Consider the following 26,644-nt stretch of genomic DNA (forward strand, 5'->3'; position numbering starts at 1 on the left):
TGGTTCACGCACAACTCAGATTACTGTTCATACACAGTACTTTCAAAAAAGTCTGAAACACGTTTCAAAAACTAATTTCACAATCGTCAAATAACTCATCTTGACAACTGTCAAGTGCAACTAGCTCTTCAACTTCTTCAGTAAGTTCTATCATTTGAGATTCTAGAGTTTCACATTTTTCGAATTCGAATTTATCTTCCTGTGAGATTCTCGGTAATTCTAAATTATCAATATTCCTTGACGGATTAAATTTCGATACTTTACTTGCTTCCTTGACCTCGAATGGGCTATTATACATTGCGAGATGTAGCTCTACTTCGTCAGACACATTTGCCAACTCCTTATCACTAGTCGGAGATGAGAGAAAAGGGTCTATTTCCGAAGTAGTCAATTTTCCATTGCTGTCATCCGAGGAAAATATCGGTTCTTCCCAAGAGATTTGAGCTAATTCATCATCACTAACATCACACGGCATTAATGGCAATTTGTCCATGCTATTATTATGTTCAAAGTCCCCACCGAGTTCAGACGAAATCAGTAGTTCTGTTTCATCAGAAACTCTTCCTAATTCTTCATCGTCAACTTCTGAAGTATCTAGCAAATTAAAATATTCATTTGATAAGTAAACTTTTTCTAATTCAGCATCCTCCTCGCTATCAAGACCCAAAGAAAACATGATTTCACAGGGCAAATTAGTCTCCATGGAACGAAAATTGGCACAATCTGGATCATGGCATTTTTGATAATATATCCCTCGTTTCAAGTCTACAATATACATTATATTGTTACTTTTATGTTCACGTTGAATATTGCCACAAAATCGGTAACCAGATATATCATACACTAAAAAGCTTCCTTCACTAAAGAACAGCCATCTGCGTATATGGCCTGGTTTAACTAAATTTTCAATGAAACTGTCTAAAATTGGAAACATAGATTTCGACAAAGATATGGCTTCCACTCTTTTCGAAGACTCTCGTGAGGCAATACATTTAGGTGTAAAATTTAATTCAATTATTTTCAAATTATTAGAGTTTTCGACAAACGTCACTAAAGAGTCTAAAAACAACTTTTCCTTATCTATTACAAGTGATTTACTTGAATGTTCATTGTGTTGATTTTCTCTACTCATTATCAATGGCCGGTTCTTCTTATGTTTGGTAGACAAATACAACCGAAAATTTCTGTTCTTGGTATAAACGCCCTCATCACAAAATAGCCCAACATTTCCCTTATTATCAGTTACTAACAGGTCACAGAGCTCATTTTTAGTTATCTTACAAGACAAGCACAGATCATGCAAAAGATTACTTTTCTCAGTTTCACTCTCTGAAGTGTTGGACGTTATTTGTCTTAAACTATCACATATGTACTTAACAAAAGCGCCCACATCGTAGTTATTTCTAAATGCAGCGTTGGGCAAATTAAATATTAGATGTCGGCTGAACTTCTTTTCATTGCTTGAATCCAAGTCAAGCACATTGTTTTTTGTGCAATGAATATTAAAACATTTAGATAAAAAGAACATAACAATCTTAATAAATATGTCCACCATTTTAGTACCACACTTTGTTGAATTTAAACTCTGATCGTATTCCAAATCGAAATACAATTTGCACACTGTTCCTTCCGGAATTACTTCGTAAGAACACCTTTCGTCTGGTTTGCGATTTACATGATAAAACCAGAATACGCGTGGATGAGCAGCAAGAAATAATCTTTGTCCTGACTGACTACCTTTGGTTTCAAACGAAAATGTCATTAAACCATTTTTACTAAGTGTCACAAATTCTAAAGCTTCTTGTTGCTTTCTGAACACCTTCCAAGTTAAAGGTGGCCCTGAAAGACAACGTAATGTCCTTGGAACTGGAATATCCAATATGTCTTGCGGAATTGCCTTAATTTGTTTCTTCTCACCATCTCGACTGTTACTTCCATAAAATATGTTGACTGGTAAGCAACCACCAGAATTTGCTTCAACCATGGCAATTATCTTAATGGAACATATACATCTGTGCGCTTTTGCCTCGTTGATCCCTGTAGCAGAAAAGAAAATTTCAATCTAAGCTTTTTTTCTTGATTTCCAATAATATACTAAAAGCCAACCCCTTCTGTGTTCTGTATACTTAAAGAATTCTTGAATTGATGAATTCTACAATTCGATATCGAAGTCATCATATCAGGAAATATAAAAATTAACATCTTCACATTACTAGTTTTGAAATTTAAAAAGTCCTGCTGGTCTAATGGCAACAGCATTCAGGTTAGAGTCAATGGGGATCAACTTTTTGGCACTGATACTTTACCTTGAGAATAAAATGAGAGCTACTTGAATAAAGCGTAAACAACGACCCAAGCAAACCTAAATAATGACGCTCGTAGGCGATGAAGTTAGGTTTTTAGTAACTTTTCTCCGTTTCTTCGTATTAGCGTTTTTCTCATGATTTATACAACTCCACAGTGCAGGAAATTTATCCTAAAAATGAGCTTCCGCACAATGTAAAATTAGCTTATGAATCAATTATTACCGGTTAAATTTGTAAGATATAGATGTTTTCAAGTCCCGCCAGATCTGAAAGCGGCATAGATACCAAACGGAGTGTCGCATCAACATGTAATATTTTGGTAGTGATAATTTACAATTATGGAACTGACAGCACCGTGACGTCAGTATCTCATGAATAGCAGTCAGTATATAACAAGGTATCGCAATGCACCTAAAGTTCCAAAAAGTTTCGAAAAAGAAAGCATCGAACAAGAATACTAAAGGATAGTTTAAGAACTCCAGAGAAATGAAGTGTTTCTGGCTTATCACGTAACTTAAAGAGAGTTAAACTCGTAGGAACGGTGAGACATCTAGATCAACAATGTGGTGAGAGTGATTGCAAGGCACAAGGCTACCCAAGGCAACTTCTAATAGTGAAGGGTGAGAGCATGCTAAACATACGTATATTTTGAAATCTTTCAATGTATATCATGGGTCATTCCGTATCAAATGAACCAGAATAAAAGGTGAGTCAACGCAGTAAACTTTCTCGCTCCAGTTTCTTGAACTAAATCACGTTAAGCTGCAGTTATAACGAACATTTATTAATAAAATACGAATACAATTAAGAAAACTCGTCCCCAAAACCAAACTATCTTGTGGATTTTTCGTAAGAAAAGCAACAGTCTCAAAAGTGAACTATTCCGTGATGATTCCTTTATGCGAAATAACATATCGTGTACTGTGGTGTTATTAACGAAACGTTTAAGGAATGTGAACCTAACTGACAAACGTTTGAGAAAATAGCAAAAAAACCCTCAAGAGCAAACTACCTCTTGTGAATATTTTCAAGAGACATAAGTAATGCTATATTATCACGTTATAACTGAAATAGTTATTTACAAAATATGAAACTGTCTGGTTACTTGTGAGAAAATCGCCCGAAAAAATAGGTCACCAAAATAAAGTACTCGTTCTGATTTTTTTTTTCAGTATAAATGATTTATGCCATATTGTCAGGTTATTAATGACATATGTATTTATGAAATATGAACAAAATCGCTTACGAGTCCTTTGAGAAAATCGCCCGAAAAAACTCGCCCAAGAACAAACTACTCCTTGTTAATATTTTTAGGACAAATGAATTATGCTATATTGTCACGTTACCAACGAAATATTTATGAACTATGACCAAAATCGTCTGAGTAGGGTGAGGAAATCGTTCTAAAAGAACTAATTTCTTAGAGTAAACTAGTACTTCTGGATTTTCCCATAGAAGTAACTTATACTACAATACAGGGTTAATGAAATATTGATATATGAAATTTAAACACAATCGTTGCAGTCATTTCGAGAAAATTACAATTTTCAATACTCCCCCTTAAGTAAATTTTGGGGGTAGGAAGAAAATTCAAAAAACGCCCCTAGAGAATCTTATGAAAATCTAAGTTTAAAATTTGAAGCTGATATGTTGAAATGTACGCCTCTAGGTGAGTGAACACACTTGCATCGGGACGAACAGACAAACATCGAAAAATAACGTTTTTGGTACGTAGAGGCCGTGAAACGTGTAAACCCGTTGAAATCTCGAATTAGATTTCTCTCACGATCACTATACTTTCTACTTTATCGTCACTCAAAGTAAAAATGAACTTGATAACTATGATCTCAAATTTTGGTGGAATTTGTCACCTTTATTCCTTTTATGGATTTAAGCAAGCAGATTAAACCTTTTTGTTCCACTTCAAGTGGTTTAGGTTTTACAGCCTGTTAGTTTTTGGAATGTCGGTTTTTACCGATTAAGTGGTCAGGCAATTATATAGGATTATTCGTCTGGGATCAGAATAGAAATATTTCGAGAGGTAGAACATTTTAAAGATGAGTCAATGAATTAACTTCGTCGAAATAAAATATCACATTTAGGCTTTTACTCTCACAATTACAGACTTTTACCCCTTTTAATAGGAAGTGTGTCTGCTGTTAGCCTTTAGTAAAAGTTATATCATAGTAAGATAGATTTCTAGTACATACCTCCCATTTTGGTCATGTCTGGCTTTCCGTTTGTTCAGTTGACCACAAAATCAGAGAATCCTCTGCACGGATGACAAGTATTGAGCAGAGGTTCGATCAACAACAAACTCCGTGTGTTGAAGTTCTGGATTTTATTCAAAAGTTACTTCCTAGGTTTAATTCAGCAATTTTCTGCCACTGAGCCCAGCAATACACCAAAGAATGCGGAATGTAGTGTGACAAGACTAAGACAGAGCAATATACATGTACTCGTAATTTACTGCATCGTTTTCTCCTGATACGATACAAACTATATATAGTGAACCATTAATTCTTATGTGCCTTCTTAATTTTTAAACTAATGAAGAGAAATGAAATTCTGTACACTTCTGGTCACAAAAACCTAGACTAGCTTCAAGAGGTAAAGTCGGTAAAAAAAAATATCCTAGATCCTTTCAAATTCCCTTTATGCCTGGATCATTTTCGCTTCATTTTTCCCAGTCACGGGTGGAAATTGAATAATAATATTGCAGTATGTAATGAAAATTTCGTTGTAGATTAACAAAATAGCTACAATACATGAAATTACAATTTTAAATAGCAAGTATGCTATATTACTTAACATTTTTAATCCAGAACTAATAAAAAAGCGATAGAAGTAGGGGAAGTATAACAGGGTGTCTACTAAATTTCCAAAATGAAATTTCACGACTCTTTTCCTTACCAAACCATAAAATTTAGTAATATTCTCAAGAACGAATTTGGGTGCGAATTGGGCCAAATTTTCATGCAAGCGATGGAAGTGTGCTTTGCTTGCGATTTAGTAGCATCTAAACACGACCCTAGACATTTTTGGTGGTGAATTTTGACGTTTTATAGAACAAAATTTTTCAGTCTATAGTTACATTTGTACAGATTAAAAAAATCGTTACCCAAAAGCTAAATTTCTTGACTTTTATGACAGTTTTCTGATTTCATGACTTTCGTGACCGATAGACACCCTGTATAACTACAAATAGATTACAGTGATTAACCATCTGCTCCACGTGATTTGCTAATTGTTTCACTGCCAATTTGAGTGTCTCCAAAGACACCTTTGTTTGGTTACCTTCCTAGGAACGAAAACTAAGGAATAATTTATGAAAAACACATCGAAATCAACGGGATAAAAGCAAGAATATTTGAAAACATTCTGCTGTTTTCTGGTGTAATATGCGATTCATCCGACCTGTCTCTTGCATTGGAAGTTGAGATGGAACTCCTCTTTGTTTCTAAAAAGGTTGGAGATTAAACACAGTAAACTCACAAGTAATGATTTGTTTGTTCCTTCTAGCTTTGGTGCATGAGATTCCTGATCTCTGATGGACAAACACCATGAGTGGTATTGTTCTCAGAATCCTCTTCTTTCTTTCCAATTTCTTTATTCTACCATTATCATCTATTTCATTATTATAGTATCCTTTAGCCACTGCGCATAATCGTGGGACGTTAAATTAAATAAATATTTTCCTCTATTTTTTTAAAGACTCACAAAAAAATATTTAGATTAAATTTCATGACAATTCTACCTTCTGCCAGCCTAGCCGGCATAATCGTGGGACTTCAAACTCAAAAATTTCATTTCATTTCATTTTTGAATATTTAAAATGCAAGAACATTGTTAAAGTAACCGTTACGCATTTTAAATTAATAGTATCCGACGACTAAACGAAAGACGGAATTCTTTTAACAGCATTTCTTCCTAGAATTTCAGCAGCTTATATTTATGTACAGTCATTGTCAAAAGTGAGCACACTATCGATTTTTCAGAATTACCCAAAGAAAAGACTGTGTCCATACAAAACCATGTTTACTGGACTAGTTTCTTAAACAACCTGTTCATATAAGGATATGAAAATTCATGGTCTTGACATCGAAACGAATTTGAGGAAAGCTGCTTGGCGATACACAACTAACGACATGCTTTGCTTGATGATGCATCGTTTCAAAGATACCTAGTGGTGCGTGTATAAACTTGTCAGTAGTTGTCCCTACTTCAACGAGCAGTTCTTTATGCAGTATTCAATCGTGTCTAGGAAGGACAAAATTGGAAGGAAAAATGTGACATGGGATTTTACGGTTTTCATTCGCGTGAACCAGTTTAATAATGTAAAGAATATCCAAATACAACAAAATGCGGAAGTGAAACTTAACTAAAATTTGAAGAATGTGTTCAAGTGGTTATTTTGAGGATTCACAACGAAAAATCAGTTAGCGACCGGACGAAGCAGCGTGTCAGATTCTTGATAGTCACAGGTGGTACAAATATTGCACGAAAACGCACTGACCATCCAAAAATAAGAACTTCTCTTCAGAACAAATTTACTGGAAAAACAAGCAAACTGAATAGAGCAACCAACAGAACTATGGAAGAACCATTTCCATGCGTCAGCAAACAGGACGGCGCTCCAGCGTCTTGAGATCTACGGTCTTGAGGGTAGAATTGTGGTAAAATCATTCATCCATGCAGGCAGGAAACATTACAAAAATATACCCCTGGGCCAATAAATAAATAAAATAGACTGGAACGATGAACAATTGAAAAGGGTATTCCGGACCGACGAATCTAAATTCCAATATTTCACCATCCTATGCTAGAAGTTTGTACGTAGTCGTCCAGCAGAGCGCTTTCATTCCTACCGTGTAATACTTACAGCAAGGCATGAACAAGGTAGCATCATTATTTGGGAGTGCTTTACAGATACCAAGTTGACAATTTAGTTTGAATTAATGGATTGTGAGGACAAAAACGTATTTAAGCGAGGGATGGAAATCCATCAGGAACGCGGATTTGAGGCAGTAACTTTGTACTACAAAACGATTACCATCCTAAACATTCTTTAAAGCTACGTAGTAATTATCTGTAATGCAAAGTTTACATCACCAACTAATGTAATCGTCGCCAGTCATCGGATTTGTTACCCATAGAGCACTTGTAAAATAACTAGACAGTCCAAGGTGGTTTAAACCAGCTGGGAAAAAGAAAAAGAAAAAAAAAAGGAAAGAAAAAAGCTGGTTTAAACAAAAAAAAAAAAAAAAAAAAACGAAAAATGCTTTAAATCGTATGAACTTAATGGTGACGTTTCCACATATCAAACCATCCGCATTATGTTTATCTACTTTTCACCTTTTAATCAAGGGGTCCCGTGTTCAATTCTCGGTCGAACCACAACCCATCTTTCAAAAATGAAATGAAATCTTTAAGTTTTACGTCCCATGGTTATGCCGGTTAGGCTAAAGGAGACTGTGATGATGAGAGATGAGTGAAATGGTGGAATGAAGAAAGTGGGAGGAAACGGGAGAACCTCAAGAAAACCCACGAGCACGGTGTTTGTCCATCACAAAGTTCACACGGTGCGAGCTGGGATCGAACCAGGGACCCCAAGCACCGGAGGTGAACGCTCTACCACTGAGCCACCGCGCCCCCCAACCCATCTTTCAAGTGTAAACCAAGTAGCGATTCGAGGTGTCCCCTTAAGCAAAAGTCCTCTCCGTGATAACCTTTGTATTTCATAAGGATGTTAAGCCTAAACATACGAAATGAAACCAAATTATATATTTCTACTTGAATGAATGCCCTGCTGTTTTATAAAGAAGCCAAGCTTGCCTCTTATTGATAGAAATTGGCAAAATTTATCAAATGCCTACGTAGCTTCCAACATCAACTTGGATTTCACTTTGTTTTAATTTTATTGAATGATATCTACATACCAATTTGTAATTTAATACCTCAGTTTTAACGTAGTGATTATATGTTGACCTTAAAATTTTACATACAAATATATGTAAAGTAATAACAGGATTTTCCCGATTCCGTGTATGTGTCTATCTTTTTGTTCTTTTGAAATGACTCTTGACAATTATATTAACAAGTACGCCTATGTAAAGATCACTACAACGTATTTTTATCAAGAGTCCTTTGTGAGTGAGTCGGCAATCGCATTTGTGACCAATTAGTCCCGGTTTCGTGTCCAAATGGACAATTTCTCTCGGATGAAAGTCGATAAGCGGTTTGGATTCCGCTTTAAGCTTATGTGACCCCTTCCAGCATAACCTTGTTGCATAATAACACCAAGGCGAAACAAACTAATTTCTGTCCATATCTAATATAAATACATAAAGTAAATTATTTAAACCAAAAAAAAAAAAAACCTGGCTTAAACCAAAAACCTTGTTTTTTCAATAAAAACCATGGTTTTTGCCAGCCCTGCTGGACAACGATAGTTATACACTGCGCCTGTGTGCAATTTACACACGTGACCATCAGTCTAGAAAGGTACGACTTCCAACCTTGTACACCTTATCTGATGATGGTGTTGACTGCGTGTGTAAAACTCTCAAAATAATTACACAATACAGACAACATTTTCTGGATCTGAAACAAACTATTTTGATGATGGATGTGCTACATAACATCAAAATTAAAAGTTTAAGAAACTTTTACTGTCACAATCAGGATCGCTAGTTAGGAAATTATTTATTTTCAAAATTTTTATTTCCCTTCAGAATTTTACAAAAGCCTGAAGTACAAAACAATTCTAATCAACATTATTCCATAAAAAGTGATTTCTCTAAAACAAGTAACCAGGGTGGATTGATTTAAATCACTATTTCTTTTTTTTTTAATAAAAATTGTTGATTTAAATCAAATTTTGAAATAATTTAAAGTGAAAATAAGTCCCGTTTCTGTTCTATTTCGATTACGGAATATGATAATCATAATAAAACGAGACTCAAATGTATAGTATGTACAGATAGTATGAAAACAAGTGTTGTGCAAAGGATGATTAGGGAAAATCCCGTTTTGAACGTGTAACAGGGCAATCCTGTTTTCTTCTCTTCCTAACATAGGGTTTATATCGTAAATCGTTAACCATTCCAACGGGGAAATCACCATCGACATTTAAGACGAAAATTATTTTGTGTGCGCGTCTATATATTTGTTCCCAGATAATAGGGCGTATTTAGAAGTGCCCTATCCCCTCTCCGATTTTTTTTTTTTTTTTTAAATTTTATAACTCTAGGCAAAATTTATGTATTTCGTGCCGCAAGCTAGTTACAATTTACTTAATAATATGCCCTTGCCAAATATCAGGAACTTTTGTGGAAAAAAAGTGTCACTTTGATAAGCGTTGCCGTACCTTTTCCTTAACGCTTAACTTTTTCAATTATATCACCTATTTTTAGGTGATAGGATAAAATCATTCGATTAAAAAAGTACCAATAAAGCTTCTTACTTCGTGTTTTTCAGGACTGAAGGCATTGTAGACCACGTTACATGTGCTTTCACGCCTCTCTGCGTCGAGACATAGGGTGTGATGACGTCATAAATTAAAAAAAAATATTTTTATGCCTAGTTTTATTACTTTTTGGCGGGCCTACATTTTGCATTCAGAAGATTGAAATTCTACACACACGTTCAGTGCACCCTTAGTATTTTTCAGATGATTTCAGATCTCTGCGTAAAAACTGGGAGATCGAGAAGGGCAAAAATGTAAAATGGACATTTTTAACAAAAAATAGCTTTCTTCGCGATTTTCCCGCCTAAGATGGAGACATATGAATGGTACCAACTGAAAGCCTGTTCTATTCTGAAGAGAATGGGGACATTCCATGTCAGATCAACACAGCTATTTTGGTCACCATTTCAGATTTTGATGAAATTTGGTGTGTTAGTAGGGTTTGATGAGAAACGACCAGAAATGAAATTTTTCCTTCCTGACTCTTACAGTTCTGGAGTTATAGCATCTCAAAGTCTGATTTTTTATAAGAAAATTGGGTCTGATTGATTATTAAAAGAGCTTGCAACTTTGGTCCTAATTAAGATAGAGGCTTCATTCGAGTGTCATTTTAAAGCTCATAGACAGACCTTTCGTTTGATATGCCACACTTGACCTTTCCCGTAAAATTGAAAATTTGACCTTGATCTTTGACCTTGAATAGCAAAAAAGACGTGGTCATCGATTTTCGTGAAGCTTTTACAGAATAATGGCTTATTATTGGTGATGACATTTGGAAAGTTTCAGAGTGGGACAGCCATGGGATGCTGAGTTATGAACTTTTAAGTGAAAGTCACTGGTAGTAGTTTTGATCTTTTGCCGAAAATTTAGTCACATTGCTGATTATAAATGCTTGTAACTTTTGCCCTAATTATTATAGGAACTTAATTCCGATGTCATTGTTAAGCTTGTAGATAGACCTTATCATTTGATATGTAACACTTGATCCTTTCTGTAAAACTGAAAATTTTATCTTGAATGACACGAAAAATGACGGAGTAGCTTTTACAGAATAATTGCTTGTTATTGGAGATGACATGTTGAGTTTTCCATAATGGGATATGCATGGAATGATAATGTATGTATTCTTAAGTAAAGATCACTTATTGACCGAACGAAACGGAGGTTAGTCGATTTGTCCGTCCGTCTGTCTCGCGATAACTTTGGAACGCGTGAATCGATTCGAATGAAAGTGTCACAGATTGTTTATTCGTTCAAAGGACAAGACAAGTTCGTTGGGGAAGTAAATCAGACGAAGAGGTAAGGGTGAAATCTCCTCTTAAAAGTGCAAAAATGTAGAAAACTATTACTTAAAACGAATTTAATGGACTATTTTCTGTTATTAGAACTTTATAAGTGTTCGAACATACCTCGGGGATTCCGGGCTAATAGTTGGGAAGGAGGGGGAATCGGACAAGAGCGTGGGCAGAAAATCAAAAGGGGATGATAACAAATCAGACTAACGAATTGCTATTAAAATTGCACAGCTTTATCGCAAGGTGTACTTTTCGAAGAACCTTAATACTAGTAGTAATTAGTCATTTGTTTATAAATAATTGCATTGTTCGTTATTCAGGGGACTAAGTGTACTTTAACGTAGAAATAGACAGTGAAAAAATTATCTGCATACCTGAGGACGAAATGCCTGCACTAAAATTGTTTCTCTAGCATAGTAGTTGATTTTTGAGAGTCTGCTTTGTTAAGCACATATGTGCGTCCAGTGGCTGTTAGCGGATGAACTGTAGCTAGTACACACGAAGTAGGAAGTGTTAAAATGTCTTCCTTGCGGGGATATGTGAAAGATGGATTAGGCCCTGCAGGATGTAAGAACGTCACAGTAACTTCCTGCTCAACTTCGTCTACAGACAGTACACATCCTAACCACCATTTGCCGTCATAAGCACATGTAACAAAACCTCTTATTGCTTCTATGGATAGATGTGCTCTTAATTTTTTCACACATTAAGTTCGGTATTCACCACTGTTTGAGAATTTCTTCGCATGTAAAGTATTTACAGTAACTGGTAGGAAAGCATGTAGTTTCTGAGTTCCAGCTATTGCAGAGGCACTGTTGTATCTTGAGGTAAGCAGCGATTCTTCTGAAGAGACGTAACAAAAAGTGACGCTGGGCATAGCTGTAGTAGCCCAGTTATAAAGTTGCTTTGGAGTCATTATTTGGTCATCACACAGATTCTGGAGACTAGCTTTGGCTGCAAGTCGTTTTAATGTTCCACCCAATCCATCACAGGCACTTTTACCACGTGCAGTGGCGAAAAAGTGCCACTCAGCTTTAATTCCAAAGTCGTCTTCGTGCGAACACAGGTTAATGAATTTTTTCTTATTTTTGTATTGTGTTGGAGCCCCGTCAGAGAAGTAGAAAATCTTTGACACTATTGAAAACTTAGATTTGAGGAAGTGCGTGAATTTTTTTTGGAATAAGTGTACTGCTGTAGTGTTGTGTATGACGGAGTCAGATATCACAACAAAACTTACGTGAGTTATAGGGTTTGATTTATAGTATGCGACGAATGGATGTATGGTTGCCTGGGAATTGTTCCAATGGTAGCCTTGCACAGAGTCTTGCACAACAAATGAATAATTTTCACTGAAGTCACAAAGAGCAATGAATTCACCCACATGAAGATTGTTTTTGAGGCCTGTCAAGAATTATGTTTGTTGTTTTGCGATAAATGAGTGGCATAAAAGAATCTGTAATTTCTCACTGAATTTTGGGCAGAAATCTTCTGGTGATTCTTGGATTGTGCATAGAGTGGATCGGTCTGTAGCTACCCATTGACGGTATGTTATACTGTCTACATTATGTTCCTCCATATGGTTTTGAATACTTATTATTAACCTCTCTGTACCAGGGCAAGTTTCACAGTCACCAAAGTAACATGATATATTAGGTGGATTACAGACAATCTGTGCAAGGCAGTCATGATATGATATAATGGGATGTGCATCATCAGCTGTAAGTGTCGATAGTTTGGCACCTGCTATCATCAGTTTCACATTCTGATGCGTGCTGCAAACACAGACCGAATGAGTTCCCGCAGCCCCCGCTAAGATACACTGCTTGGGTCTCAGTTCTGCAAATTTTGAGAAACCAATGGAAATATCAGGATACTGATTCTTAAATGCCTGGAATAGTTCTTTCAAGTTGCAAAGAATGAGCCTTTTTTGTTTGTGTATTTTCTGGTCTCCAGTCCTTACAGAAACGAAATCTTTTTTACCAGGCATTATTCTGCTGACAGAATCTGCTTCATAGAATTCTCTGACCACTTCTACAACCGATGTAGGTAATGCTTTCCCAGGTATGATGTTAGGTGTTGCCATTATACCCTTCTCTTGAACCAGTTTTTTGGCACTACGTACCATGTAATTAGGTGCACCAAATTCTCGCTGAATTTTACGAACTGACCAACTCCGCGGCAGTACTGTTAGTACTTGAATTTTCTCACTTCTTTTCACACAACTTCCGAATTTGTCTTTAAGTTGTTGCAGCATTTCTTGAGTAGAATCCTCTTCGTCACTACTGGAACTTTCACTATTTTCAACATGGAAAATTTTCCTCTTGAGGGCAGATCCAATTTTCTTCACTTTTTGTCCCGGATATTTCTTTTGTGAGATCTTAGTTTTCAATATTGGAGACTCGCCAATAGAGAGTAAGCTTTCATTCACAGCCTTCAAATTTTCATCGTCGTGTAATTTTTTCTCGGGTGTACTAATCTCGGAATTATTGTCTGTACATTGGTCTGTTTCAGTCACATGTTCGTAATCAGGCAACTTCGCGACATCTTTCCTGCACTTGTCACATATTTTATATGTCTTTTGCATTACTGGTACTTTCTTGATCATCCATTCTGTGACTGACCTTAGACCTCTATTGCAGTTATGGCCGTTAATGGAAAAAGGATTACAACAGTATTTTTGGTACAACAGTTCAATACCTTTTACACTGGATGTAGTTGCCATTTTACTTTATTGATGAACTGGGAATCCTTATTTCAGAAATGATAATGATAAACTCTGAAGAAAAAAGAAAAACATAGTAACAGTATATTATTAGTATTAGTAGTAGTATTATTTATACTGGAAGAACAAATGAAACATAAACTAACATTTTTTTTCTTCTGTCATCAGCAATAGCAAGCACTATTCTGTAAAACAGGGCGCAAAATTTCAAGTCGCCATTGGCGACTATACATTTAGAACTGGGGACCAGCGCTCAGTAGGAATGGTTTCTGCCTAAACTCACAGGGCTGCGCAGTGTCTGTTTCTCTCGAAAATAATGTCACTGAGTGAGAGAAAGCACGGAATTTGAAGTCTTCATAACGAAGATAGAAAGCGAAGTCTTTACAACGTTGTAATTCGCCCCTCCTTTCCCGCCCTCGATAGAAATGGTCTGCTTCATAATTTGTACGTGAGAGACACTGGCGACCATCAGTTTTGGATTGGCGAGTGCGTCTGAATTTGAAATTTTGCGCCCTTGTGTAAAAGCAACTCAGTCATTTTTCTTGTCATTCAAGGTCAAAGGTCGGTAAAATTTTCAGTTTTACAGAAAGGATCAAGTGTTACATATCAAATGATAGGTCTATTTACAAGCTTAACAATGACATCGGAATTAAGTTCCTATAATAATTAGGGCAAAAGTTACAAGTATTTATAATCAGCAATGTGACTAAATTTTCGGCAAAAGGTCAAAACTTTTACCAGTGACTTTCATTTAAAAGTTCATAACTCAGCATCCCATGGCTGTCCCACTCTGAAACTTTCCAAATGTCATCACCAATAATAAGCCATTATTCTGTAAAAGTTTCACAAAAATCGATGACCACGTCTTTTTTGCTATTCAAGGTCAAAAGTCAAAGATCAAGGTCAAATTTTCAATTTTACGGGAAAGGTCAAGTGTGGCATATCAAACGAAAGGTCTGTCTATGAGCTTTAAAATGACACTCGAATGAAGTCTCTATCTTAATTAGGACCAAAGTTGCAAGCTCTTTTAATAATCAATCAGACCCAATTTTCTTACAAAAAATCAAACTTTGAGATGCTATAACTCCAGAACTGTAAGAGTCAGGAAGGAAAAATTTCATTTCTGGTCGTTTCTCGTCAAGCCCTACTAACACACCAAATTTCATCAAAATCTGAAATGGTGACCAAAATTTTTGCCCTAAAGTGTGTTGATCTGACATGGAATGTCCCAATGATGTACGAACCATGATCTTAGGATAGGGATGTCTCAGAAAAATGTTACTTGAGATCCTGTTTTATACGGGAATCTGGGGTATTTGAGGAAATTTTTCGCGGGCTTACTTTTGCATCTACAAGTTTGAAATTTTGGACACCCATTCACTGCACCCCTTAGTATTTTTCAGATTTGTTTCAATCTTTGCCTTTAAACAGAGGCGATACAGAGGGGTAAAAAAGGGGTATTTCTTAACAGAAAACCCCTTTTTTTTCGTGATTTCCCAGCCCCAGATAGCCTACACGATAGAGACTTTGAAACTCCGTTTTATTCTGAAGAGAATAATGTACAAATCATGATTCTAGGATAAATAGGGATGTCTGAGGAAATTTTTATATTACATCCGGGTCATCTGGGGTATTGTGGGGATTTTTTTAGCTCATTGTTAAATATTTTCCCGCCCTTCTATTCAAAACAGAAGCATGAAATTTTGTACACACATTTAGTACACCCTTAGTATTTCCCAGTTGATTTTGAGATCTGTGCGTTAACACACGAGAGTCCAGAGGGGATCAAAATTTGAAAAACAAAAACAGAAAAAATCTCAAAATTTTCCGCTTCAGGGACATGATAGGGAAAATGTGAATGTTATCGGTTTAAAGGCTGTTCTATTCTGAAGAGAATGAGGTATGAACCATGATCCTAGGATAAATAGGGATGATGCTTGACTGAAAGTCTATAATTTACCAAAAAAAAAAAAAAAAAAAGCCATAATTTAAAATTGTTAAGAATCATTGTTTGGGATTGATATAGGTTAACGATTAAGGATTAATTCAAAATTTAACCCCAATACTTTCACTTAAATGGCATAATTGGCATTTAATACTAATTCGTAATGCTTTTTCTTCAGTTCGCGACTTGTATTATACAAGAAAGATTTTATTTAAATCAAAAAAAATAAAAAATGATATTTAAAAAAAAAATATGATTTTTTCCCCACTCTGCAAGTAACAGTAGGTAAAAAAAAATCTCGCATCTGTATTTTGGAGAAGCCAGCCAATTTAAAACCGATGTCGCACGACCCCCTTCCGATTTCACATTTCTCAAACTGAAGCCAAGATGACAGATTTCAAGATACTCATTCGAAAATCCAGTATTTTTTATTTCACATAACTTTTGGGCATACTTTCAGTTTCATTGTGAAACAAAACGAAAAAGAAAACTGTGATGCCTTTTAGTGAGAATGACTCCACGTTGCGCGCACAAAAATTCCTAGTATTTGAACAATTACTTTTTAGACAACCTTTAAAGTGCGCAAGGTTGATGAAACAGTATCCCTTATAACCTACATACTTTGGTTGGTAATTGATAAAAAGTTGACGCAGGTATGTCCATTATTCACTAAGTTATGACTTCTTGCCCTTAAAAGCGTACTCACAAGCGGGATCACGTAACAATATTTACAAATAGCTTTCTCAAACTTTAATCACTTATATCTCCGAAACTGTGAGAACTAGAGAAGAAAAACTTACATGGATTATTAACTTGGTCCTAACAACTATACTAAGGATGAAAATTGAATTAAAATCTATTCCAGGCAACCTGATAGGAAACTCCCCTTCCTCCCACCACTCTCCAGTACGGAGGGGAAAGCAAGCCGTTGACCTTCACAGGGAGGGAAGCATTTCTAATAAGCAGAATCGTGTACACTCTAAATTCGTACGTCAATTCGCTCGCACCTGACGTTGAGAAAGCACTGTTGTTTCTTTTACCTGTCAACCCCGAATAACAAACAATTACTGTTTTTTTTTTTTTTTTTTTTTTTTTTTAATTTTTGTGTTTAAGAAAAGTATTTCTTACTATTTATGTACTAAAGTTTTGGCTTTAGTCCTATTTATTAAATTGCATTTCTAGAAATAAGAACTAATTCGTTATAAAGTTAATTTCCATCATTGTTTTACTTAAGAATCGGGAGAGAAAGCAAACCAATCCTGTCGACATTCTGTCTTTATTTACAATTTCAAGGAAGGTAATCTTCTGGTTGTCTAATTATCGAGTGCGCAGACTATCGACCTGTGCAAATATTGTATGAATTTAGCGTGTGTGGCAACTATATTATATATAGTGTCGTGTGAATTAGTACATATTAAATTGTATTTTGTATCCATTATATTTTATAGTTTATATTATCTGAAACAAATTTTAGTGCATATTAAATTGTAAATAATTGCGTATCTAGTGCTTTGTGAAGCGACAATTCATGATGCTTGCAGTAGTTATGAAGTGGTGAGAGGCGTTGCATTTTGAATATCTTCAGTGGCGTAGCACACTTTTGCGGGCCCCCCCGCAAAGTATAGAGAAGGGGCCCTAGTTGTAAAGCCGACAGAAGTAAGGTTGAAGTTCTACTTCTTTAAATCTTTATTCTTCGCAATACTTCGGGGCCCCCTATACCTCGGGGCCCCCCCGCACTGCGGGGGTTGCGGGGGCAGCTGCTACGCCACTGAATATCTTCCATGCTTTCTGAGAACAATACCCTAATTTAACTGTTGAAGAATTCGCCGACATGACTGGGAAAAAAGTGTAGGAAAGGCAACTGTTTATAGAAGTATGCGGGAGGCTAAATTTAATGAAAATAAATTAAGAAGTCCCAAAAATACGCGTACAAGTATTTTCCCTCTCGGAAAATTATGACGACTTCACGAAATCGGCAATTCGATCAAAGGTACATCAGGTCTTTTCCCGTAATGAATTGCCAACGTTAAATAAAATTCTGATAGCTATAAATACCGATGATGAACTGCCCTGCTTTTCTCACTCAACTCTCCATTGACTGTTGAAAATAATGAAATTCAAGTATGAATAGCACCCATTAATTGCATTGACCTCCAGACAAGAGTTCTGTGAGAACTAAAAACTTTTGTTGGGGCCGTGGTGGCTCCGTGGTAGGGCGTTCACCTCTGGGGCATAAGGTCCTGGTTCGATCCCAGCTCGTGCTTAGTGGGCTTTGTGGTGGACAAGCACTGTTTTTGCATATTTTCTCGGAGTTCTTCTGTTTCCTCCTACTTTTTTCTTTGCACTGTTTCATTCATTCTCGTCATCACAGTCTCCTTTAGCCTACCCGGCATAACTGCGATACGTAAAACTCAAAGATTTCATTTCATTTATAAACTTCTGTTACTCTCCCTCCCCATAAACGGTCGTCAGCGCTGTTGACAACTCCGTTTTTATTAAAATAATCAAGTAACAATTCAAAAGTCAATTTCCTCTATTACCAATTGGTTAAACTCAAGGCCAACGAAAGAGCCGGGTGAGGATTGCAACCGCACAAGGCGCCAAATTTTAGGGGATTTTAGGGGCGTCAAATTCACTATGATGGTTAAGCTCCAATATTATAATTTTGTTTGAAACGGCAGACTCAGACACGGGCCTGTTCAAATTACGTAGCATCTGTAGTTACTACTTCGAGTCAGGCTTCCATCAATCTGGGATTGTTTTTCTAAGTCCACCATAACAAATTTTCCCCTTTAATAAACTCAGAAGACTTCAATGTTGATGAATCTTGTATGTATGATGCTTTACCGTAAATTTATTGCCGCGTATTAATAAACAAAAAAAAAATTATATATATATATATATGCTTTGCCACCATCACATCAGGTGCACGTACGAAGAGAAAAACGTAGGAAAATGATTTCATTGAAAAATAATCAATAGAAACCAGGGCATTTGCCTAAGTTAAGGCGCCCGGGGCGAGACGCATTTATTCACTATTATCAGTGTGTATACATATGGTTATTTTTCTTCTGGTTCTTTTTAATGTAAGAACAAATGTATATAAGAGAGGAAACAAGAAGTGTTTTATTATTATTATTATTATTATTATTATTATTTCAGATTCTATTGTTATTATCTTAACGCACTGATAATTTACCCATACATATTGTACTTGGTTTCCGATTTTATATTATGAAATTAATGTATCAAAGCAGTAAATACCAATTCAATTACCAACCCTGACATCCCTTGCCATTCCAACATTATGTCATAACCCCGACTGCCAAAAAAGAAGGAAAATAAACAATACAACTGTTCAATAAAATTCACATTAAAATGACATGTGCTACTTACTCACTAATGCAGGTAAATGTAATTGTTTTAAAATACGCAGTGTTATTATGAAAGTTGTAATTTATTATTTAGGCCTAGACATATTTATATACACTCTATACCTCCGTGTGCGGGGGCTGATGGTGCAAGACGGAACACCAACATTCACCTGTACTTGAGCGTGGTGGGGGAAAAATCTTCTTTTTCCTATCCGCTTATGTGAAACAGAGAATAGTTAGTATCATGACGTGGGTGAATTCACATGGAATGATACATATATAGATGTTAAAATTAACTTCCACATACTGTTTCCAAAACCAATTTAAAGCCATCTCTTAACGGTCTTCACTACAGCGAAATTAAACTACCGCTAATTTTAGTTTTTCTGTAATATCTTCAAAACAATAAAAATATTCGAAAAGAAGAAATGTAGTGAACAAGACAATACGATTTTGCATGTGATACCGTTATCACAACTCATCTATCTGCTTTTAACTGTAGATAGATTTAGCATTGTTTGCGTGTTCTGTAAATAGCGGCATACCAAAAGCAGATAGGTGAATTGTGGTAAAGGTATCACATGCAAAGTTGTATTGTATAGTTTACTACGTTTCTGCTTTTGGAATTTTTTATGTTTTGAAGATATTATAGAAAAACTGTAAAATTTGCGGTAGTGTAATTTCGTTGTAGTGAAGACTCTTAACTTAAAAACATATCTAATTTATTTCAAAATTTTGCACGACTATTAATATTTGTCAAATTACAGCATACACGGCACGCGATTAGATACACCTCTCGACTATTTGAAAATTCAGAAGTTAAGAACACTAAAGGGGTTAGCTACAACAAGGAAACAGACAGATAATTTAAGTATGTGAAAATAACTATCAAAAACTTAAAATATACAATAGTCAATATCAGTTTTAATACATACATTCTTGAGTCCATTACAAGTCTATTCCCAAATTTTATTATTACTCATAATTAAAAATAAAATAAATAAATTAATTAATTTGGAAGTTGGGGTAGCACCAGGTTAACTACTTTATATGGCAATTTTTATTTATTATTATTTTCAAAAAACCCAATCCCTAGGTTAGTTCTATCTAACTGTCGTAAGTTTCTTGCGTGGCGAAATCTCATCCAGTTTACTATAGTATATCATGTAGACTGTTTCTAGCAGAGTCAATATGGGAAAGGAATTACATACGATATGGATAAGTACAAGATATATTTCAGAAGAACGGAGTGAAATATAGGCTTATCGGTTACTAAAATTGTTACACGTATCGGCCTGACAACTTCCTTTATTTTTATGAAATTTAATTCCTTTCACGTTAAAGGCATACATGTTACGCAGCATGTGACTACCTTACAAAATTGCACTTACTGAAATGAATGAGTTCCGTAAAATGAAGAAAACTGATATCTCACCCAGCCGAATTACATAGGCCTATATGAAATTATGTCCAAAGCAACATGAACGCAAATTCATTACTGTGAATGTTTATTTTAGTACGGTACTATGAAGACATAGACCTACTCAAAAAATTTTCTTTTGTAATATTTCACCCGCTTGGCCTTACTATCGTCAGTGAGCGACTACGCGTTAAGCAGAAGATTTGCTTCATTCAACAATTCAAATTTAGCATTAATTTCAGTTATAAAATACCTTCCCCTAACAATGTTAAGCAAAGAGTAAAATGAAATGAAATCTTCCAGCTTTACGCCTCACAGTTATGCCGTGTAGGTACAAGAGACTGCGATGAGAATGAAAAAAAATGAAGACAGTAGGAATAAAAGAGAATATAGAGAACACAAACGCATATCGTTTGTCCACCATAAAGTCCACTTGGCGCGAGCTGAGATCGAACCAGGAACTCCATGCACCAAAGGTAAACTACCGCTAATTCACCGCGGCCCCTGCTAGGTAGAGTGCATACATATGCAGAAGGCTTAGTTTATACGCTATTAATATATAAATTGCAGCAATGAAGCACCATAACTGGTGTGAAGTTACTGTATTATGCCCTTTTACTCTCCCATTCACAGCTTTAACTTATACAGCTTACAATGGCTGAGCAATACGAAAGTCAGTTGATATTTCAATATGAAATGGTCCCCGTGCGGATTTTTGTTGGCTGGGCCTTTCAATGGAGAAAAATGCAACTCACATGACCTGTGATGAAACCAGAAGCACTACCATCGAACTATAATTCCCCTTTAATATGTAGCTATTGCTAGGAACATCTGGCTACTCAAGTATTGACACTGTCAAATTGTTAAAGCTTGCTACAGATGGAATTACCTAATATTTATTAGAACTGAACTTTAGGAAAGCATGGACTGTCAATTTCCAACATTGCTGCTAAAAAGTCTTAGAATTAACGTGGCAGTGTGAGGTTTTGAGCTGTCTGAACATAGGCTATGTAGGCCTACTCATTGAAACGCTGAAGTTGTTCAAAGATTGCAGGTTACTTACGATATGGTACAATACAGGGTTGACAAAAACCATCTTTTTTATTGAAAAAAAAAAAAAGTTTTTTTTTGTTTAAACGTTTTTTTTTTTTTTTTGTTTTGTTTTGTTTTGTTTAAATAATTTACTCTATGTATTTATATTAGATATGGACAGAAATTAGTTTGTTTCGCCTGGGTGTTATTATGCAACAACAAGGTTATGCTGGAAGGGGTCACATAAGCTTAAAGCGGAGTCCAAACCTGTTCTCGGCTTACATCCAAGAGAAATTGTCCAATTGAACACGAAACTGGGACTAACTGGTCACAAATGCGATTACCGACTCACTCACGAAGGACTCTTGATAAAAATACGTTGTAGTGATCTTTACATAGGCCTACTTGTTAAAAATAATTGTCAAGAGTCATTTCAGAAGGACAAAAAGATAAACAGTTACACAAGTAAAAACATTATACAGAATTATATATAAATCGGGAAACTCCCGCCTTAGCCATTGGGAAAATCCTGTTATTTAAATGTATTTGTGTGTAAAATTTTAAGGTCAACATATCATAATCACTACGCTAAAATTGAGGTATTAAATTACAAATTTGGTATGTAGATATCATTCAATAAAATTAAAACAAAGTAAAATCCAAGCTGATGTTGGAAGCTACGTAGGCAGTTGAGAAATGTTGCCAATTTCTATCAATATGTTTAAGCAACCTTGGCTTTATAAAACAACAGGCATTCAAGTAGAAATATATAATTTGGTTTCATTTCGTATGTTTAGGCTTAAAATCCTTATGAAATACCAACGTTATCACGGAGAAGGCTTTCGCTTAAAGAGAAACCTCGAATCGCTACTTGGTTTACACTTGAAAGATGGGTTGTGGTTCGACCGAGAATTGAACACGGGACCCCTTGATTAAAAGGAGAAAAGTAGATAAACGTAATGCGGATGGTTTGGTATGTGGAAACGTCACCATGAAGTTCACACGATTTAAACTTTTTTTTTTCTTTTGAACCAGTTGGTTTTTGGAACCACCTTGGTTTAAACCAGCCAACCCTGCTACAAAATGATACTCAATAATAAAAAGCGATAAAGCAAGAAATCTTTGGAGAAGCGCGATGCTTTCTCACAGATTTACCAATATTGATGATCATAATCAGAGACTTCAATTACACTGACTTTTCCACTATTATTAATTACTTTTTAAAGTTTATATAGATTAAATTGATTTTTGATTCATGTTGATTACAAACTTCAGTCAGAATATTTTATAGCTACTTTAGTAACTTATAGACTTTAGTCTTAGCATGAAGAGTTTCGATAATAGTGTTATTCTACAACCTATTCCCAAGAATTAGTTCCTCCGGAATCTAGTCGTTGGATTATTATAGAACTTTGTCCCGAGGCCTGAGGTAGTCACATTTCCAAGAGCGAATTCGGGTGCAAATTGGGCAGAATTCACATGCATGCAACAGAAGCGTGCTTTGCTTGCGATTTAGCTGCGTCTAAAGCCGACCATGGACACTTTTAGTGAATTTTGACGTTTTAATGAACAAAATGTTTCAGTCTATACTTACAGATTTTGTATAGCCATTGTTTAGCTTTGGGGACAAGATTTTTAACCGACTTTTTGTGATATCCTATTAACATTCGGTTAGGTTAGGTTAATAAAATTTTAATTCAGACAGTATTGTACAGCGAGCCTTACAGAGAAGACGGGTTAGTATCCCGCAGGGCACGTTGTTTTCTGTCTCCGTTAGTGTTGGCCCATTACTAAAAAATTACCAAATCGTAACCCAAAAGCTAAATTTCATGACTTTCGTGACCGATAGACACCCTGGGACCCCTTCTGCTAAACATAACCCAAAAATTTTTGTTCTGAAACCTCTGTGCATAAAACTATGAGAACAGTACACAACAAAGTATACTACTTCCAGCAGGGTTGGCTGGTAAACCAAATAAAACGAAAAATGTTTGTAAAGGTGTAACTGTTCGTAAAATCTTTATGAACATATCACGTTTCACTCCCGTATATTATTCGTATTATATTCAGACCTAAATCCCCCATTCATTACTCAAAGGGATTATACTACAAAAGCAAAATTTGTATTTTTTTAAGTTTATGAACATTTCTTTTGTGATTTTTTTATAGTTTATTATTATTGTTATGCAATTGCATTCAAAGAAAAATTCTAAATATTGTTTCATTTTTATAATGTTTACTGTTGATAAAATATATCGAAATACCATACTTTTTGGGGGAGGTCATACAAACTGCACGAGGGTCATTTATTGAAATCAGAAGCATCTTTGGTATCAATGTATAAATGGGTAACCCAAAGTGAACTTACATGATTCGTATTTTTATTCTCTTTTCTTACTGATACGCAAATTAAATCGTTGTATTTCTTTAACTTGGACTAATAGAAGTCGTTATGAAGTAACTTCGACTAAATTAGTTCTACTGTACTCTGCAATATTTTGAAATTGTCCATACCGGTATGTAATTCTGCATAATAGTTTCTCTTCTGCAACTGTTTATCTTTTTGTCCTTCTGAAATGACTCTTGACAATTATAATAAGTATGTAAAGATCAGTATAACGTATTTTTATCAGGAGTCCTTCGTGAGTGAGTCAGCAGACGTATCGCATTTGTCGCTAGTTAGTTCCAGTTTCGAGTTCAAATGGAGGACAACTTCTCTCGGATGCACGGTAAGTCGAGAAGCGGTTTGAAAAAAAATGAAATCTTTGAGTTTTACGTCCCACAGTTATGCCGGTTAGGCTAAAGGAGACGGTGATGATGAGTAATGGATGAAATGGTGGAATGAAGAAAGTGGGAGGGAACGGGAGAACACCGAGAAAACCGACGCACACGGTTTGTCCACCACAAAGTCCACTTGGCGGGGGCTGGGATCGAACCCGGGACCCCAAGCACCAGAGGTGAACGCTCTACCACTGAGCCACCGCGGCCCCAGAAGCGGTTTGGATTCCGCTTTAAGCTTATGTGATTCCTTCCAGCATAACCCTGTTACTGCATCATAACACCAAGGCGAAACAAACTTACTTCTGTCCATATCTGATATAAACACGTAAAGCAAATAATTTAAACAAAAAAAAAAAAAAAAAATTCAATAAAAACCATGGTTTTTGCCAAACCTGACTTCCAGTTCTATAAGAATTTAGTTATAGAGTAACTGGTGTCACTGCTGCACGATTGTTTCCAGCCTCACATAAAATCTCAAGATCTTACGTCGGAAAACTTTGTACATCTGGGAGGGGGAGTGAAATGAATTATTTATCTCACGGTCACGTCCTTTAGGCTAAAGAAGACAGTGATAATGAAAGTGAATGAATATTCAATTTTAGTGCTTCCCGCTGGAAATCGAATCCTACACCCTTTGACTTCACTATCACTCAAATACTGTTAAATTTCTCACCATTTACATAAAATAAACTAACTCGAGATGAATAACTAAATAGCCAGTCCTCTGTCTCTGCAGAAAAAGCCTTCACCAAATATATTTACTACTACTTCCATGTTGACTCTGGAATTGTTACTTAAATAATTTATATCTTTCTCAGCAGAGTATGTCCTTCTTTATTAAAATTAAATCTGGTCAGAAAAATATTATTTATTCAATACTAAATTCTACATTCTTACCGATCAGTGACAAGTAATCAAACAGAAAACAAGGTAATGAAAACAGTTTAAAAAAAAAAAACTTACACTCAAAACCAGGACGAAAGGTAGAAACACATCAATATATGTAAATATTATACAATAGTTTCTCTTCCACGATATTTAAAAGATATCAAACAGCCTTGGTAACTTCCGTCACTCGCGCACTTTCAAATAATACCTCTATGTTTGAATATCACGTGATTAAGCGGTTAACACTGTTGCCGTATCATTTCCACCAATTGTTTAGTGGAATACACCGGTGTTCCATCAGTGTATTCCACTAAGAGAACCCAAAGATTTCCGAATATATGTCTAATATCTTATGCCATAAATAATAAAACGCGTCGCAAAAATCTGCGGGCGAAACGAAGCACTAAACATGGAAAAAAGTAGTATAGCTATGTTATCCCAAACTAGAACAAAAACTTAAATTGCGTTGACGCAAACCATTACTGAAAGGTCCACTGATCAGCGTACGCAAAGCTGTAAGACGTAAAGCAATGCAAAACCTTTATAATTAATTGTAACTGGTATTAAGGCTGTTGCTACCTCTTCGCTGAGTCGAGTTTTCCCCTATCTAATAACATTGGAACTTTTTTCGTGTTTTTCTCAGCAAGCAATGAACAAATCCTTATAAAAATTTGCATAGAATCAGGTCGATAATAAAGGATTTGTTATATGAGCTTATAATTTTACTAAAAGCCTCCAATTAAGTTATTCATTCCCCCCTTTTTTTCATGTGAAGATTTGCAACAGTGCGATCTCTGCTTCTTCCTGTTTGTATTAGCAGCGTGAGGGAAATTCGGGCTAGCCATTTAAAACAGGTTTTTAAACTCTGTCCATATCACATCTGTGGAATGAAATTTTCTAGCCCTCTCGTCCTTTTCGAGGACAGATTTATGGCACTGAGAAGGAGGGGGCGCTCTTTATTTTCTTTGCTAAACCTATTGCTTTTAGTATATTCGTCTAGTCTCGTTCGGAGTTCTTGTGGTTACTTTCAAACATAGCAAGATGCCTCTTGCGTCTCATGTATTTCAGTCTTATACCTGGTGATTGGTTATACAAATATAAATTAGCAGACGATTGTGATAGCAGATAAATTTCCTGTGTGGGGGCCGCGGTGGCTCAGTGGTAGAGCGTTCATCTCAGTTGCATGGGGTCCTTGGTTTGATCCCAGCTCGCGCTAAGTGAACTTTGTGGTGGACAAACATCGTGTACATGGGTTTTCTCGGGGTTCTCCTGTTTTATCCCACCTTCTTCATTCCACCATTTCATTCATTACTTATCATCACTGTCTCCTTTAGCCTAACCGGCATAACTGTGGGACGTAAAACTTACAGATTTCATTTTATTTTCAAATTTCCTGTGTGAAATAATAATAAT

General features: G+C 35.8%; 2 protein-coding genes across 4 annotated transcripts in view; one reads left to right on the forward strand and one right to left on the reverse strand.

Annotated features, from left to right (window-relative positions):
• NANS (N-acetylneuraminic acid synthase) overlaps positions 1 to 26,644 on the forward strand; it is a 198,700-nt gene that overhangs the window by 37,764 nt on the left and 134,292 nt on the right. The gene's annotated exons all lie outside the window — the stretch shown is intronic.
• On the reverse strand, positions 65 to 25,490 carry LOC145690102 (DNA-directed primase/polymerase protein-like). Its single transcript, XM_081764676.1, has 2 exons — positions 25,307 to 25,490; positions 65 to 2,037 (listed from the first exon to the last, which is right to left on the reverse strand). The coding sequence occupies exon 2, from the start codon at positions 1,982 to 1,984 to the stop codon at positions 65 to 67; it is 1,920 nt and encodes a 639-aa protein (XP_081620802.1). The 5' UTR covers positions 1,985 to 2,037; positions 25,307 to 25,490.

Source organism: Thermobia domestica, chromosome 1 (genome assembly GCF_964235325.1).
Source record: "Thermobia domestica chromosome 1, izTheDome1.hap1.1, whole genome shotgun sequence".
NCBI lineage: Eukaryota > Metazoa > Arthropoda > Insecta > Zygentoma > Lepismatidae > Thermobia > Thermobia domestica.

Bases quoted from the DNA above. Each gene is read 5' to 3' on its own strand.
- LOC145690102 (XM_081764676.1), bottom strand. From the start codon at position 1,984: ATGGTTGAAGCAAATTCTGGTGGTTGCTTACCAGTCAACATATTTTAT.